The following is an 18,066-nucleotide window of genomic DNA, read 5'->3' on the forward strand; positions in this document are numbered from 1 at the left end:
GGGATGTAAAATTATTACCATCAATTAAATTAGGACTTATAATAAACTCATCAACCCTGACGAAGTATACAAAATCAATCAATCAATCAATCAATCAATCAATCAATCAATCAATCAATCAATCAATCAATCAATCAATCAATCAATCAATCAATCAATCAATCGTTTTCAATTACCATGCAGAATTAAATGATTAAAGACTCACCATAGCCTCAAGGCCTGTTGGACTGAATTGTGCATCAAAATGGATAAGGCGTCCATCTTTCCCACCTCCTGTTACTATGCTGCCTTCTTTCAGAACACAAATGGAAAATATGGAACCCTCATGGACATTACGCATAAACCTCGAGATGGTGTTTGTGCCTGTAAATAAGAAATTCTTTGGTTTATTCATTCTAAACAAATTCTACTCTTTATAACAAATATGAAGACTGTGTCTGGATACCTTAGATGACAAATTATTAGACAGTCAAATTTTGTACTCGTCCATTTTATTTATTTGCAAAACTGCCTCCCAATGGAGGTAGCCTCAAAGGACTCAGTACACTCACATGACAATATTAATTAACATTACATTTACAATATTAAAATATAATAATATGATGTAAACTTTCAAACAACACCTAAAGGTGTCTATTAAGATGGGGATTCAGAATTTGAGAACTCTTCTTTAGTACTATGTTGACTATCTCATCTCGTACGAAAGTTGAAATGTGTTTTTTTTTCAGGAATTTCGAAGAAAATAAGTATAGCATCTCGTGCTCTTATCAGTAGACCTATTACATCAACGCATTTGAGCTTATACCTGTCTTTGAAATTGTACTGCGAGGGTACACCCTCCCCGTGCATTCAAATCAAGCTCCTTGTGAACTGACATTTACTCCTAAAACTTGAAACAACTATTGCAAGAAGTTGAGACGTTGGTCAACAGATGTCACTACTAAAGTGATAGAGTAATGTGTTATTTTAAGGTTTCCTAAACTGACTGGATTTCTTTTGTATTTTTTGTGTATCACAGTTGTCAACACTTCAATCTCTTTCCGCCAACTTTAAAAGGAACCAATTAGAAATTTCGGGTATTTAATTTTCAACCAATCAGGGTTTTCTCATACATATTTAATTAGCCAATTAAAAACTGGGGGGGTGTCGGGCATTAATCCAGATCTCTCTCGAACCTTCCTCTCGGGTATAGAAGCTGGCAATTTTTCGAGCTGCCTTGTCTTCTTGATCGCCGAGTGTATCGAGTGTGTGCTAATAGTGGAGGCAGGGGCGTTTCGCCCTTCATCGAGCAATCCAGCGCAGGTTTCCTGTCCTTAAGAATGTAACTTTAATTTCCAATCTTCAATAATGTAAACTTCATCTTCCAATGTAAATTTCAAAACCAGCCTAAAAGCACTTAGCTGAAATTCGGGAAAAGAGAGTGCAACACCCTCTTGACTTCCCTATCAATTTGTATTTGAGGTGACTATGTTTTGTAACCGTTTCTTGTCTGTAGCCTTGCAACTTAAAAATTTTCTCCATCTAGTCACCTCAGTAGAATGGGACTAGCCCCTGTAACTTCTGGCCAGGAGCCCAAATAGGGTTTTATCTTCAAGAAGTGCAAATGTTTGCCTCCACAGTATTTTTGATTTTTGGGCCAGTAACTTTAACCTGTGTTTTTCTTTCCCAACAAAGCTCAGTAGACTGAGTATTCTACACTCCTGTAGTAATTCTTAATGTTTAAGTGGTTAAACTGTTGAGAGTTGAAGACAGTGAAATCTGTTTGAACTATTAAATGTAGATTGTTCCTCTAGAGGCCTGGAAATTGTAAATTTTTAGTGAGCAAAGATGCTCGTGTTGTAATTGTATAAGAGTAGGAGTACAGTCTCCTAGATATTCATAGAGCATTGACGCTCTTTCTTTTGTAGCAGTGTTACTAAAACTCTCTAAAAGAAAGTGGGAGCAATGGTGCTCAAGTAACTTTCGTAAGCTCAGATGAGTAATTGATGAATTTTGTTGATTTTCAGATTTCTCTCGCCTTGTATGTAAACTACTGTACCTGAAATCTCATTCTGTCACTGAGCGACTTGTTTGTTAATTGTTTGCAGTTGCAAAAAAGAGGAGAAAAGAAATATAACTTTAATTTTAAAGCTTTTAATTAATCTTTTGATCGTAGAAGATAGACCCGTTCATGCCAGCACCTTCTTTCACCTCTCTGTTCCACGAAAACTCCATACCAGAAATAATTAATGGTAGGTTTCTAGATAGCTTTCTTTTCTGAACTCGTTAAATAAGGAAAAAAAAAAAAAAAAATGAGCTAACAACCATCAAGGAGCGAAAGCTCAGGTGCATTAGGCATATCATGAGAACTTTTAACTCATTGAGGGGAAAGTTGAAGGATGAAGATCTGTGGGAAGACTATTAAATTCCTGCACCACTGGGCGAACTTCTATTGAAATCTTTTGAGCCATTGTTTTGCAAGTATCATAATCAACTGGATCACCAACCTTTGTAGGACGATTGCACCGTAAGAAGTAGAACCTTATAGGACTGGGACATGGCTGATGCCATAAACTTGGGCGACACTGATCACAACGGACAAATATTTAAACTAAAATTCAGTTAAAATGTTTATTAAGTTTGAATACTGAAAACATAAAGACACTAAAGTACAGTAACAGTCATCATCTTCATTCTTCAACAGTGCTGGTTTTAAGTAACCGGAAGTGAGTGATAGCAATTGCATATTTATTTTTTCACTGAAACTCTTTTTTAAGTCTTGAACGTAGACGAATCTGATCAGTATTTGGTGGGACCCCATCAAGAAGAGTTCTCCAAATTGGAGAAATACTCTCTAAACGAACCACGGGTGACAGCTGCTCTGACCATTTTTATGCCAAGTTACGCACTTAATTCCTAGTTTGTTCCAAGAAACTCATGGAGTTCTTTCCAAGCCTGTTGGAGAGATGGGTACGAACCTCAGTTCAGATATCAGTATCTCTTAAGAGAGAAACCTCGCTTTGTGCACATCAGTAGCCCTTCAAAGTTTTCTTTTTCTTCTCTGCCTTATTGTTTATCTTGTCATGCAGGGTTGTGTACGGCATGCTAAATTGTTCCGACCGGGTGAGTTGGCCGTGCGTGTAGAGGCGCGCGGCTCTGAGCTTGCATCCGGGAGATAGTAGGTTCGAATCCCACTATCGGCAGCCCTGAAAATGGTTTTCCGTGGTTTCCCATTTTCACACCAGGCAAATGCTGGGGCTGTACCTTAATTAAGGCCACGGCCGCTTCCTTCCCACTCCTAGGCCTTTCCTATCCCATCGTCGCCATAAGACCTATCTGTGTCGGTGCGACGTAAAGCCCCTAGCAAAAAAAAATTGTTCCGATGCTTTTCAGATGCTTAACTTCCCCAACTTGACAAATTCATTGCATTAGACAGGTATACAGGAAACCATTGTTCTGTCATTGTCTGTCTTTGTAAAAAAAAAAAAACACCACACACACACACCTTGCAGCAAGTGCTGGAATGGAGACAAAGGAGGACATCATGAAAATAAGTTACAGATTTCAAGTTCCTAAGTATTAAACATAAATATGCGAGTGTGATTTGATAGAATCTGATGATGATCTTTAAGAACGAAACATGTCATTCTTCGTTTAATAGCGTGTATTTTTATTCCTTGTTCAAAGAATTTTTTTTTCCCGCATATGACTGGCGACGTGAGGAGAGAACAGGAAGAGGTTAAATTATTTATTTTTAATGGGGAACTATCTGCAGCCACCTTCTGAGAAAAGTATCTATTTTTCAGGTATACAGTAGAGTCTCGCTCATCCGACCTTCGCTTATCCGACATTCCGTGTTATCCGACACTGGTAGACTTAATTTGAACTTTTGGTGGAGACTAAATTCAGGCACACCCGCTGTGGAGGGTGCGACCATGGGACAAGCACTGGCCTGACCGCTGGCGGTAGGACAGTTTTTTTTCTCAAGGACAGGTGCAGTGAGTCTTCAGTCATTGTTCATTGTAGTATTGGTTGGGTGCGGATGTTGTAGTTTTCATATCCTCTGTGAGTATAGCGAGTAAATGGAAGAAAGTGATTGTTTCTATGGAAGACAAGTTGAGTGCATTAAAGAGACTGGACAAAGGGGAAATGTGCCTTCAGATTATGGATGTTGGATGTGTTACAGTGGGAGACTGGAAAAAACAGAGGGAAGAAATTTTAAAGGGGTGCTCTACCAGAGCAGAGAAAAAATGAAAAATGTGAGTACGAAAAAGTAAGTGAAGCACTGTTTCTTTGGTTATCTCAACACCGGGAGAAGGACCTGCCAATATCTGGCCCCATTCTGCAGGAAGTATTTCCAGAAGGAGTTTAATGAAGGGGACCCTAATTTTCCTGCCAGTGCTGGGTGGCTTGATCGGTGGAAGAAACGGTACGGCATTAGGCAGTTTAATATCTGTGGAGAAAAGTTTCTTTTCGTAAGACATCTGGAATGTTTTCGTTCAATACTGCATGTACTGAACAATGATAATTCAATAAACAAAGTACCGTAAAACACGTCTTTGTTTTAGTACTAGAGTATAGCCTGTCTGTCTGTTTCAGTTCATTTTCAAAGTTATTCTGTATTATCCGACATTTTTGGTGATCCGACGTACTCCAGGTCCCGTTTAGGTTGGATAATCGAGACTCTACTGTATTAACTTGTGTGTTCGACAGACTGGAAAGCTTTTTAGTTGCATTTAACTGATAAGGAAACCCTTCCATTTGCTAATCTCTGATCTGACTGATTGAGATTTGGTATGACTTCAATAGGAATGTTTTATTCAGCCGTATCAAAATTAGATGCCTAGTAATATTTAGTACCTGTTTTGAGGAGACAAAGTTTGTTCATTTAAGCACCGCGTAGACAGGAGTAGCGGCGTGAAGCAGGTACAGGCGGGTTACCAGGCGAGTTCATGTGTCATGCTCTTGTGCGCGCGCGCACACACACACACACACACACACACACACACACACACACACACACACACACACACACACACACACACACACACACACACACACACACACACACACACACAACTTCCCTAACCTCGGCAATCGCTGCCACTCCATAAGGCGAATGGGATACCAGGCTTTAACCCTTTCACTCCGGCGTAGCGAGTACAGTGTCGTGACCCTTTAAACGCGAGCAGCGAGTGGCTCATCGAGCCCGCTGTACGGGATACTTGTCCTGCTCCGCTCTCCCGTCCGTGTATGACTGGCGACGTGAGGAGAGAACAGGAAGAGGTTAAATTATTTATTTTAAATGAGGAACTATCCGCAGCCACCTTCTGAGAAAAGTATCTATTAGTCTCCTCGCACAGAAGAGTTATGATACTTGTGTTAAAAAAACAGCTGAAAGAAACTTAAGCATGCTAGCATTGTCCACTAAACTTTTCAGTCTGGAATTACCTGCGTCGAGATTATGTTTCTTCAGATTCAGATTCTTGATTTTGCAATTTAGTTTTCTGTTCGGTGGTTCAGGCACCTGGTCTTCATCCTCAATATCTTCATCTTCAGTTGAATTGAAGAAGGCTGACCTTTTAGATGACGTAGCAGTAACTGATGTAGAAAACGTGCCTGAAGTAGAAGGTGTGATTGAAGTCATTCTGTCACCAGAATCAGATGATAAATCACTATCATCGTCATCATCTTCAAAGTCACAACCCAATATGAGGGCAAGAGCTTCCTTCGCAGTGTATCTTTCCTTAGTCATCAGGCCTTTCACAATTTAAAGAGGTTGAAAGATAAATCGAGAAGCACGAACATGTCAGCACAGGGGAACAACTATGCGCAAAGTGAGTAGCATACCGGACACACTGCTTTCGTCTTTGAACTGGTTACTCCTGTCATCTGGTGATCATAGCCGTAACTATAGACTCCCGAGTCGGTCCACAAGAGACCTCCAAGGCTGAACTTCCCCAGCAGTCTATTGTAGCGAAACTGAAAACACCTGAAAAAACACGTGACTTCTACAGATGTTGACTGGCTATGAAGCACAGCTCCAGCATGACCACTAGAGCAGTCTACCGGAGTGAAAGGGTTCATTAAGGCCATGGCAGCTTCCTTCCCCATCCTTGCATCGCAGAAAACCTTTGAAGTGTTAATGCAACGTTAATCCCCCTTAAAAAAAGTTTTCTATGGGAATAATTGTTGTTTTCCTTACACGGTAGTGTCTCTGTATTTACATACTGTGTATATATATATACACGCAGGACTGCGCGGTCCCTGTGTGCGAGAGAAGAGTGAGAGCACGACATGAACCGGCTGCCCGCCCTGCCTCTACTCCTGTCTATGCGGTGCTGAAATGAGCAAACTGACTCCCCAAAACAGGTACTAAATATACGACTGGACATCTAATTTTGATATGGCTGAATAGCACATTTCCTACTGAAGTCGTCATACCAAATCTCAATCAGATCAGAGATTAGCAGATGGAAGGGTTTCCTTGTAAGCTGACACTAGAAAGTATGCCTTCCTTCTCAACAAATTTATTCATCAAAGCAATCACGTTATTTGTTTTAAGTATGTTCATCCCATACTTCCTCTTGGGTCATAAGCAACCTAGTACTTCAGCAATCCAGTTGATGCAAAACCCAATATAAAAACCTAAAGCATACCTAACAGATTTTGTTCTTCAATAATAAATGGCAACTCACCTCTCCCCCAGATGATGACATTGCCGTTGGAATCACCAGAGATAACGTCACCTGTCTGTGTGAACGCTAAACAGGTTACGTACTTTGGCTTGTCGCGGTTCTCAAACACTCCCATACGCTTGTAGAGTGTACCACCAGCATCAAGGGTCCAAAAGTTTATATGAGACTTTCCACACGTCACTATACACTGGCGGTCCATGGGATGGAACTCTGCAGCCACGACAGTGTCTGCCGAACACTATGGAGGAAAAAAAAAAATCAATATACTATACTGGATGTAGTAATGTTAAAAAACTAAAAACAGACTATTAAAGTCATTGGAAACTGCACATTTCTGCAAGTATCCCATGTAGTTTTCTTTTCCTTTCTCTTTGAAAAACTTCATGTCAGAACTTGGGATGAGCAGCTTATTCTTATACCCTTTCCACATGAAACTTTAATTTTTTTCTTTAAAAATAATTTTTGGGATAGGTACAAGATCTGGTAAAGAGAAACAATAGTAATAAAATTATTTCTGCCATACGTGTTCTGGAAAAGTAACCAACACCACTGTGCTGGTTAGTCGTTTATTGAGAAAGTTTTCCCCATTACCATATTTACCTAATTGTAGGCTGATCTTTGTACTTTTTCCTTGGTTCAAAAAGTGCCCGTAGAATATGTATCGTTAATATGGCCATTAAAGTAAAAGACACCCTTTATTGACGCAATAGGAAAAAGTTCAGAAAAATAACTCCAAAAGCTTCCGTAATAAAGTATTCACCATAATGTACTGTTTAATGAACAGTTTTTAAATATTATACTCTAAAACTGGGTTTCTTCAAACTTTTCCTGAGAAATGTCATATAGCCAACATGTTACCTCTCACGAGAGAAGACAGTGGCAGAACCAAGTAGTTTTTGAGCATGATCCATTGCAATTTTGTTTCAATACACCTGTAAAACGTGGCACTTGAAATTACCATAAACAGGTTGTTTCAACATTTGAATCACAATCTGCAGCTAAGAACTGGAAACCATCTTTTATGGACCTCTACCATCCCTTCCACATTGTTCAGGATCCTTTTAGGGGAGAAGTTCCTCAGGATCATGGGATGGGTTTCACAACAGTCACTGGGAGAAAAAAAAAAGCAAATTCACGGGAACTCGTGGACATGGCATCGATGAAAGTTATCTGACTTGTCCCGGACAGTAGTGTTCACTGCAACATTTTGAAATGTTCAATACCACCAGAAAAATCTTGTTGAAAGACAATACAAAGAATATAAGAACACAGGAGTTTGTAATTTGCCCATTTGTTCATGGGTGATTACTACGTCTGTGGCTGTGCGTGAACTTTCACCCCACTTTTACAGAGTTCTTACCACTGAAGTAGGGTTTTGCCCTCAATGCCAAGAACACTACAGCCTTTTTATGAAGCCAAATTTGCTTGTACGAGAGCTCACCTTGGTTTCCGTTATCTTCTGCCCTCTTTCTCCCTTCTGCCAGTCCCAAATGGAGATATTGTGGTCAGGAGCTTCATCCACAGCACACAACAACATGCCGCCATCCTGGAACATTGTCATATGTTAATATGAAACAACGCATGAATAAACATAATGAATTAATTAATAATGAATCAATACACAATAGATTTCTCTTTTCACGTCTGTCCAATAAAAACAAAGTATATTGGGCCTCTAACACAGTGCCGATTGATTGAACCCAAAATCAGGCTGGTATGCCCTGTTGAACAGATAATTCTGTGGACTTCACTGTACCATCATTTTGAATTCTGGAAGGATTTTGTGAGTCTAGGCACAACTTTCGTACTTTAAATTGGTTCTAAATTCTTTACTGGATTGTCTTTGAGCAGCCATTCACAGTACCGTATCTATGCATACTATATTACCATGTTAACATCTTCATCAGCTGTGTTTGAGTTACTGCTATACACCAATACACGAGTCTGTCGTCATTTGATGTGGAAGGACCAAATAACTTTCACTATCACTTAGTTCATTAAAAATATTGGATTCATCATCAAGATACACCTGATAAATAGTCCGTACATAATTAATCAAATATCTGCATCATTTAGCAACTGCCTGTACTGCACTGCACTATCTCAATAATAGGTAGTATTGATGCTCTGAGTAACTCCATATTTCCAAAGTTATAGCAACAAAGAAAAAGGTATGCCAATAGTAAACTTTTTATTTCACAACCAATTAGTAGAATTTCATAACCTAGCCAACACATCAACAGAAATCAAAGAACTACTAGGTGCATAAAATTGAGAATTCTCGTAAAAGAGATGAATTCAAGGTTATAAACTATCCTTTCAGCAACAACAGCTCAGAGTAGTTCTTTGCAATTTATGAAATAATTGTCTATTAAAACTAAAAAAAGTTGTGGGTTAGAATATACTGTACAAGGTAGACTAGAAAGAAGTGCAGGGGGAGGGTGATGGGCTGTCTTGCATCAAGAAAGGACAATATCGTCACAGAACATCCATATGGCTACTGTTAATTTTCTTATCGGAGCATCACAGAACGAGTGCAATATTTGTACGAGATCACTGACAAATACTTACAGCCTTTGAGAAGGAGATACAGCAGATGGAGCGTTCAAACTCGCCAATACCGATGACCGAGATGGTGTGTAAACTGACCGAATTCCAGATACGGATGTGAGGCTGAAAGAGAAGTAAAGACAAATCAGTTTATTGAGAAGTACTGGATCAAATAGCAGAAAATGTTATTCTATCAACCTTTCTACTTCTTACAGGTGCAGAATATACAGTGCCACAATGAAAGAGAACCTTTTGGTCATTATCGAAAGGTTGTACAAATATCAGCCTTCAAGAAGAAAAAACAGGAATAATTTAAAATTTATAATATTTTATTTACCAGTATTTATTTGTTTATTTTTGGTAGCAGGAGTCATTTTTCAATTTTGACTTAATCTGTAACCAAGGTTATTCAGTCTGTCAAAATCAAGGCAGTTTAAATAAAATTAGAAAATAACTCAAAAAAGAAAACATGTAAGACAAGTTAGGCCTATACCTGAAGAAATCATTCAATTAATGACAGAACAACATGTTTTGTTCTGGAAAAAACATCAGATTCTATCAAACCACACATTTAATTTCTCTCTTCTTATCTATTTTTGAACAAGTATTCCTAGGATTATGCAATGATGACCTGTACAAAATGTAGTGACTGGGTGCTTCAGATATATACTCCACAGTAGAATGGGTAGTCTACCTGGTCCACTGTAGGAGTAGAATCGGCTATATGTAAGTATGTGAAGTCTGAGAAGCTGCTGGACCTGCAAACTAACCAGGAACTTTTTGCTGAAACACTGCAAGAGGGCTCTGTGTATTGCTCAGTGTACTAACAGCTCTACCATGTAACAGGCAGTCTAATCTAATGCACAGCAATGGAACAGGCATGTTACATGAATGATGAACTTTCGTTCACTGCTTGCATTTTGAGTGCGTCATCGCAATGAATGACAAGCAGCTTAACTTTATGCACAGCAATATCTAGACAGACGACATCCAAATCGCAATATGTTTCAGAATATAAAGAAGAGATTATGCCAGAATGATACGGTTCATGTGGTAACTAGTTTGTAGAAAACACTCAAAGGGATCCAGAGGCAGTGGCAAGACAAGCTGTTGCCACATCATCATCCTCATCATCATCATCCTAAACCATCTTCAGTTTCCCGGGTGTGGTATATGAGCCTCCTCCATCTCATCCTGTCTTTGTACCATTCTCCCTCCACCAACTTGTCCCAATCATGACCTCTCAGCAGTACATCATTCTTAACTGAATCTATCCATTCCCTTCGTGGCCTTCCCACGGGTCGTCTTCGTTCTACTTTTCTGTCAAATTCCTTCCTTGCAGTTCTGTTTACTGGCATCCTCTTCATGTGCGTAAACCACTTCAATCTTGATATCTCAATCTTATTGAGGAGAGAATCATCTATTCCTACTTCTTCTCTAATTTTCTCATTCCTAATCTTGTCTTTCCTGGTTTACTGGATCGTAGTGCATAGGAATTTCATTTCAACTACCTGGAGTTTGGAATTATCTCTATTGGTCAGTGTTGTGGTTTCAAGACTATGTAAGAATTTGTGTATAATAGGACTTCTACAATATCATTTTGGTTTTCATGGGTATTTGCTCATCCCACAGGTGTCTTACCTTGTGATAAAATTGTGTTGCCTTATTGATTCATGTTTTGCTAGGTTGGCATTTGATAGAATGCTACCCACGTATTTGAAAACTGGAACGCTGTCGAGTTGGGCTTCATTTAACATGACTATTGGTTCTGCTCCTTCCCCATACACTTGCATCACCACCATCTTGGTCTTGCTGATGTTTAAACCATATTTCTTAAACTCCTCATTCCAGCTTTGCATTCTCTCTCCCAATTCCTCTTCTGAGTCACTCCAGATTGCAACATCTGCAAATGTGAAGGCTTTGATACCTCCATGTTCTTTCCTTTTAATAGATTTCATTACTACATGCATCACAATAATAAATAGAAGTGGTGACAATGAGCTGCCCTGCTGCACTCCTCTTTGTTTCAAACCAGTCCGGCAGACCACATCCTACTTGAATACAACTTCTATTCTCACTATACTATACAACATTTTCACTTTGTCTACGAGACTGTCTCGCACTTGAAGTTCTTTCATGCATTGCCAAATTCTTTCCTATGGTACACTGTCTCAATGTTCAAAAATATTAGAAATAAAAGCTTGTTCTTCTCCCAGTATTTTTCCATTAGCATCCTAATAAGGTCTGTAGTTGACCTTCCTGGTCTGAAACCATACTGCCACACAACCTCATAAAAGTACTAGAGCTGTGGCACACACATTGGAAATACATCATGTTGAAGTGCATAGAAAACTACTAAATATAATCTGCACTGCCACTCTTTCAAATGGCAAACAACTCAGTGCCTGACCAGTCTATCCCAAGGCTTTCTGCAGTCCGTCCCAGCGATGTAAGGGGCAACACATCCGCCTGTCACTCGGCGGCCCCAGGTTCGATTCCCGGCCGGGTCAGGGGTTTTTAATTGTAAATTATTAATATTCCTGGCCTGGGGATTGGGTATCTGTGTCATCCTTAACGTTCCTTTCCTCACATTCAACACTTTACACTTCCGCCATTTACAAAATACATGCAGGTTCCTCACATATGGTGCAAGTAGGGGCAAAAGATCTTTCTAGGTCAACGCCCCGAACAAATAGTATTTAAAAGGCTTTCTGCAAGTGGATCATTAAACAAGCGAGTAGCACACACCTAAATTATGTTCTTATATACAGTAAATGTTGAATTTATGTATGTAGTGTCAAGCATTGTTTTGGTTTACCAGATTATGCCTTAAAGACTGCTTGACTTAACTCCCCATGGACTTCTTTATGTGGCTACTTGTTCAATCATATTTATGCAACATTACTGAAAAGAGGACTTACCTAGTGTGTAAAATATGCGCAGCTATAGGAACTTTAACACTGACAATGTTGCCAAGAATGCGAGAGGATAATGCGAAGAGTAACACTGTGTGTTAAACAGGAGTGGGACTATTTTGAACAATTGTTCTGATAAAATTTGCAACGGCATACTTTCATACTATTATTTTCCTTTCCATGTGAATGCCTGAGCCTCGTTCGACAACCCAACATACTGTTAAGTATGTATCTGAAGGACCTGGTACATAAAACTATACCAGGGTCAAACTAAAAAGTTTAGCCTACATTAATTGAAGTTGCATGTAACAAGAAGTGATAGAAGTTCCAAGTACATCAACCAAAATAGAAATGCATATGAAGTCAAATATAGAAAGATAGTAACAGGATGCTGTCACGACTTCACATTCCTGTGATACATATTTAGAAAGAAGGGCTTAACATCAGCCCCATTACTCAAATGGAGAGATACAGTACAACCGTTAATCAGAGCTGGTTTGATTCCCTTCCATTAAATATTATATGTTTACCAGCTATCAGGTCATAGAGTGTAGAATGATACCCTATAAACCAAGCAAATTGGCCGTGCAGTTATGGTTGCGCAGTTGTGAGCTTTCATTCGGGAGATGGTAGGTTTGAATCCCACCATCGGCAGCCTTGAAGATGTTTTTCCGTATCTTCCCATTTTGACACCAGGCAACTGCTAGGGCTGTACCTTAGTTAAGGCTATGGCTGCTACCTCCACAATTCTAGCCCTTTCCCATCCTTGCATCACCAAAAACTTCAATGTGTTAGTGCGATGATAAACCATTAGCAAAATAAAAAAATGCCATCAGCAAAAATAGTTCTATGCAAAACAAAGAGAATTTGGCTTTTTTCTTATGTGATAAATAATACAGAATGATCAATATGCAGTGCCTTTACATCTAAAAATCATCAAAATATGAAGAATCCTCCAAAAACGTTTTTTCATTTTGTAACTATTATGAAGAACTGAAATTGCTCGTAAATCATCATCTTTCAACACTAAGAGCTTGTGTTTCTCAAGTAAATAAACTACGGTGTGCTTTATATTTAAAAGCATCTTGCAATTACCCTGTTGATCCTAATCTTCAAGTGCGATTAGCAACAGGGAAAAAACATAAAAATGAAACATGGGTTAATTGAAAAGCATGGATGACATTAAAATAAGCACACATATTGCAGCATTTGTCAACAAACAGCATTTGTGAACGAACCAAATGTTCTGATGTTTAAACTGAAGCACTGAAAATACAAGTAGCCCAAGTCTGTTCTTAAACAGAGTCCATAGACAAGACATTTATTCAAATACCTTGCTTTTTGTAATATTTAAAAATAAAAAAATCTTGTCTACAGTATTTGGAGACTTTCTGGTGCACTAGTAGATTGTGCAGAGAGACCGTGTCAATCGAAAAAAATTATTAACAACCTAGCTGACCATCTTACGATTATGAGCACAGAAAAACCAAAGATCAATCCAGTGTACTCACCAGATGAATGGTATAACACTGTAAAATCTGTTAAGAAAAAGAATACAAAAGTTACTGCCAATCTTATGCAGTCAAAAGGATTTCAAGAAACCCAGAGAAAGTAGTGTACTTGAAAGATGACCTGTAGAATGGGTGGAAATTACGACAATCACTTTCTGAAAGAGTAATCGTTTGCAGCTGCAGTACCAGTATACATGTAATGAACTGATTATTTGAAGTTCTTGATATGGAGCAAAGACAGTATCATGTTCGTAACAGAACTTCTTTTAAGAATGTAAATTTGGATGTACTACATCCTGACTAGAGTTCTTTTTACTTCCGAGAACCATCATCACAATCTTAATGATTGTAGATTGTAATGACAGCCCTGGAGATTAAAACTATCAAGTCACATGAATATATCTATTAAAATGTACATAATTTTTTTCCCCCCCTAAAATAATTAGTAATGCCAGGACATAGTCTATATGCACCTCAAAATTGTCATACATCACATAATATGAAGTCCACTTTTCAAAATGACATCTAAAGTGACTATTTTCAAGAAAGATTGCAATCTATTTAAAATAATTTCATATTTACCTTATCAACTTTTTAAATTACTGTGGAGAAACTAAGTCCATTTATCTCAAAACTAGAATAATGCGACTTTATCTACTTTTATTTTCAGTGCTTCATTTGTTGAAAACATTATGCAAGGATTAAATTTATGTAGAAGGAGATGAGATTATGAGAAATACACACTAAAATCAGGAAGATCTTAAATCCTAATACACGAAATTTGAGTTTCACTATGAATAAACACCAAAAACAAGTTACAGAGAGAAGAAAAAACACACCAAAACCAGTTTTTTCTCTATAATGAAATATGTCAAGCAACAGCTGCATATTTCAAAGTCAGAAATTGTATCTTCCTAGTCATGGAATATACTGAAATTGGAAAAGTAATTAGTATTATTATTACAGTTGAACAACCTGCATAAGCAGAAACGTATCAGGAAGAATAAGTATTATTGTTGCAGTGTAATAAGAGAAGAAGTCTTGAGAGAAAAGAACTGCAGTAATGCACATTCAGAAAGCTGTACAAATAGAGTACTGTACAATACGACAGATCAGGTAATTCAGAGAGGACAAGTCAACTGTATGGATGTTAATTTGCAAATATGACTTTCGAAGTAGCATGGCACTATCATTTTAAGATAATTATAATTTCATACAGCTTTATGCACAATGTGTCTGCTGCAGCCAGGCCCATATTTAGTGTAGCAAATTTCGAGAAACTCAAAGTTGAGCGAAATGTAACTAATTCACCGGTGTAATTGTCAAATTTAATGTCCCACATTACTAATACACATGTAGGTGACACAGACTAACATGTTGTGTTAGTTTGTTGTTGAATGTCTTAAGTCATTTGCAGGAAGTTTGAATTGGTTCTGGTAGTGACTGTTAATGTTCATACAAGTTAACAGCACAAATTTGCATTAAGTATCTAGAAATAGCTTTGCATTTTTGTGAAGATGTTTTGATTCCAGTGGCACCTATGTAACATTATCAGGAAAGTCTTTTATTCAATATGTGTTAATATTGCAAATTTCAGTTTGCCTGTTTCTCTCTTACTTACTTTATGTCTTATCAGTTCTGTTTGGAGAAAGGAGTAAGCAGTTTATGATCTAAATGACACGCCACTGCTCTGGTTTCTGATGAAATATATCAGAAAGCTCAGTGAAATTTCTGTAATAATTTCAATTTTGCGTAAGATGCATTCATTCTAGATAAGTACAAGTAGTTAAAATGAAAATAGATAGCAATATAATGAAAAATATAAGTGCAATTCAATTACATTTATTTCAAGGGGGCATCACAGATTTTTTTCCTTTCCCTCCAGGGGTGTAAGGATACCTAAATACGGGCCTGGCTGTAGCCAATGCATCTTTCATGAAACCTCAACTAACAAAGGGAGGTCGCCATGAGGTTTTCTAGAAAAGTGTTCAAATTTTGAGGATTTTCCCTTTGTTACAAAAATATTTTAGCCCTGTTCAAGAAATAATACTAGAAATGTTTGAGAACAGATTTTAAATGTTACATTTTGAACAAAATAAGGTCCATTGGCAAAACCGCTTTAACAGGGCGATCTCCCCTTGTTAGCTGGAAGTCAAATTGTGGATATAGCTGGTTTCGGACAATGTTTGAAGGGCTCCTTTTTCGCGAACTGTGTAGGACTACTTTGCATGGAATGTGCATTTCATCTGATATGGAAGGAATCATTTTGTTCACTCTCATAGCCTGCAGATTACAGTACCAATTTTTAGGAAGATAAGGGGAATCTGTCTGCTTCCTTGCAGTGCCTAAGTTTGAAAACCATGGAATGCCTACTGATACACAGTCTTATACACCCCTCTCTTTTAGAAGCCTAGGTGCAGAATATTATACCAGTAGAGAAGCTGGTGATTGATGGTGGAAAAAAAGTTAATTATTAATCACTTACATAAATAATACTTTAACAACATAAGCAAGATAACAGAATGTTTCAATAAGAATATGATTAATATAGTTCACATATTATATAAAACAACACACACAGCAGAAATAGAGAGAAAACCAGTCCCTTCACTGGATCAGTGACTTCTTGGGTCAGTAATGTAGACAAGCTTGGCGAAATGAAGTTTGGTGCAATGTTACGAGAGACACAGAACCGTGCAAGCTCTGGTTATTTACACTTCTTTGTTGCCCCACACCACAAGTTATGAACTGGCTTGGCAAGCTGACATGGAAATTATACTTTGGAGCTCCATTTCCAGACTACAAAGTTAGTATATTACAATATTGCCATTTTTTAACAATATAACTTTATACCTTTGTTTGTAAAAGTAGATTTTAGAAAAATCATGGTTTCATTATTATTATTATTATTATTATTATTATTATTATTTTCTCTATTAATGTTATTAATTTTATACATCCCAATAACTACTATTGCAATTTTCAGAGATGCTGAGGTGCCGGAATTTTGTCCCATGAGAGGATTTTTACATGCCAGTAAACCTACCGAGATAGGTTGATGTATTTCAGCACCTTCAAATACCACCGGATTGAGCCAGGATCAAACCTGCCAGATTGGCCTCACAGAAGGCCAGTGCTGTACCGTCTGAGCTACTCAGCCTGGCAGGAGAGGAATTTATGGAGGTATGAAAATATATTTTGTTTTTACCTTACTGCTATTGATTTCAATGGGGATACGTATACTGCAAACATATACAATTATTTATATGAAGTTGTACATAGTTCCTAGTTAGAAAAATCTCAATAAAGGCAAATAATATTTTTAAAAGCATGATTTCTGGATTCTGTACTTTTTCTTAAATTGACAACAATATGCAAGAAAGCTCATCTTAAATAGAACGGGTTAATGTTCACACTTCCTAAACTATACCATAACTAAATGAAACACTGCCCTATCCAAAAGCTTCCTGCCAGCTTGCTACACCAACTCTCATGCAACAAAGACTGACAGAGAGAGATCAGCTGATGGAACAGACGTACCCACATCTCTGCTTCTGGAGCCGTCCTGTCAGGGGGTGGGTTCAATTTCCATGACTACCAACAACAACAAGCATAATCAAAATACATTCTAACTACTAGCAATTTAATTATAAGCAAGCATTCTACTACTGATAAAGTAATGTTATTTGATTACTCAAGTACTCAACACTACTTTCTACTCAAAAGTCCAAAATTGTTATCAACTGAGATGCCTGATAGAATACTCACCCTTCCTTCTCTCCGATCATGACCTGCTGTCTGCCCGCTGGCAACGAGGAGTTTGTTGGGATGGATTGCAAGGCTGTAGAAAATAAGACAAATCACTGAAACGTTTAGTTAAATTAGGTCTATGAAGGGCAAGGTTAATTGAATTCATAACTTTATACGGGAGTTAGAGGATTGCTGATACTGAATTATAATTTGAATAAAGTAATTTGATATCCCGTGCCATTGTCATTTTATCAGCTCCTGAATTTAGTCAATCAGATCACTTCACGGGCAAATTCAAATGGGTTTTGAGAGGCAGTGTTGCTAAATCTGTACATGGCTTAAGACTGGCTTGAGAGCACCAATCGAACAAACAAAACCTTTGGCAGGGAGCTCCAAGTTGACAGGATTGCACCATAGCAAGTACACTACGGTGACACTGACTGAAAACCACTGAGTTTTTGTATTTGATGGCGATTTGTCAGCATGACTCTCAAGCCGATAACCAACATGTAGATTCATCAACACCGCCTCGCAAAGCCCATTTGAATTCACCCGCAAAGCGATCTGACTGGCTAACTTCAGCAGCTGGTAAAATTAAAACTGCGCAAGATATCGAATAACTTTTAAAAAATTATATTTCAGTATGACCAACCCTCTAATGCT

The 18,066-nt window shown here is 38.0% G+C and overlaps 1 protein-coding gene across 5 annotated transcripts in view; it reads right to left on the bottom strand.

The window, feature by feature from the left end:
• LOC136883357 (echinoderm microtubule-associated protein-like 2) overlaps positions 1–18,066 on the bottom strand; it is a 340,211-nt gene that overhangs the window by 28,956 nt on the left and 293,189 nt on the right. For 4 of the 5 annotated variants that reach the window (XM_067155610.2, XM_067155612.2, XM_067155611.2 and 1 more), the window contains 6 exons: positions 17,422–17,494; positions 17,194–17,247; positions 9,249–9,350; positions 8,119–8,223; positions 6,678–6,915; positions 206–363 (listed from right to left, as the gene is read on the bottom strand). In XM_067155610.2, coding sequence (XP_067011711.2) covers positions 206–363; positions 6,678–6,915; positions 8,119–8,223; positions 9,249–9,350; positions 17,194–17,247; positions 17,422–17,494 — 730 coding nt within the window. The remainder of the gene's footprint in view (positions 1–205; positions 364–6,677; positions 6,916–8,118; positions 8,224–9,248; positions 9,351–17,193; positions 17,248–17,421; positions 17,495–18,066) is intronic. The other variant, XM_067155614.2, reaches the window with a different exon arrangement.

Source organism: Anabrus simplex, chromosome 11, assembly GCF_040414725.1.
Source record: "Anabrus simplex isolate iqAnaSimp1 chromosome 11, ASM4041472v1, whole genome shotgun sequence".
Taxonomy (NCBI): Eukaryota; Metazoa; Arthropoda; class Insecta; order Orthoptera; family Tettigoniidae; genus Anabrus; species Anabrus simplex.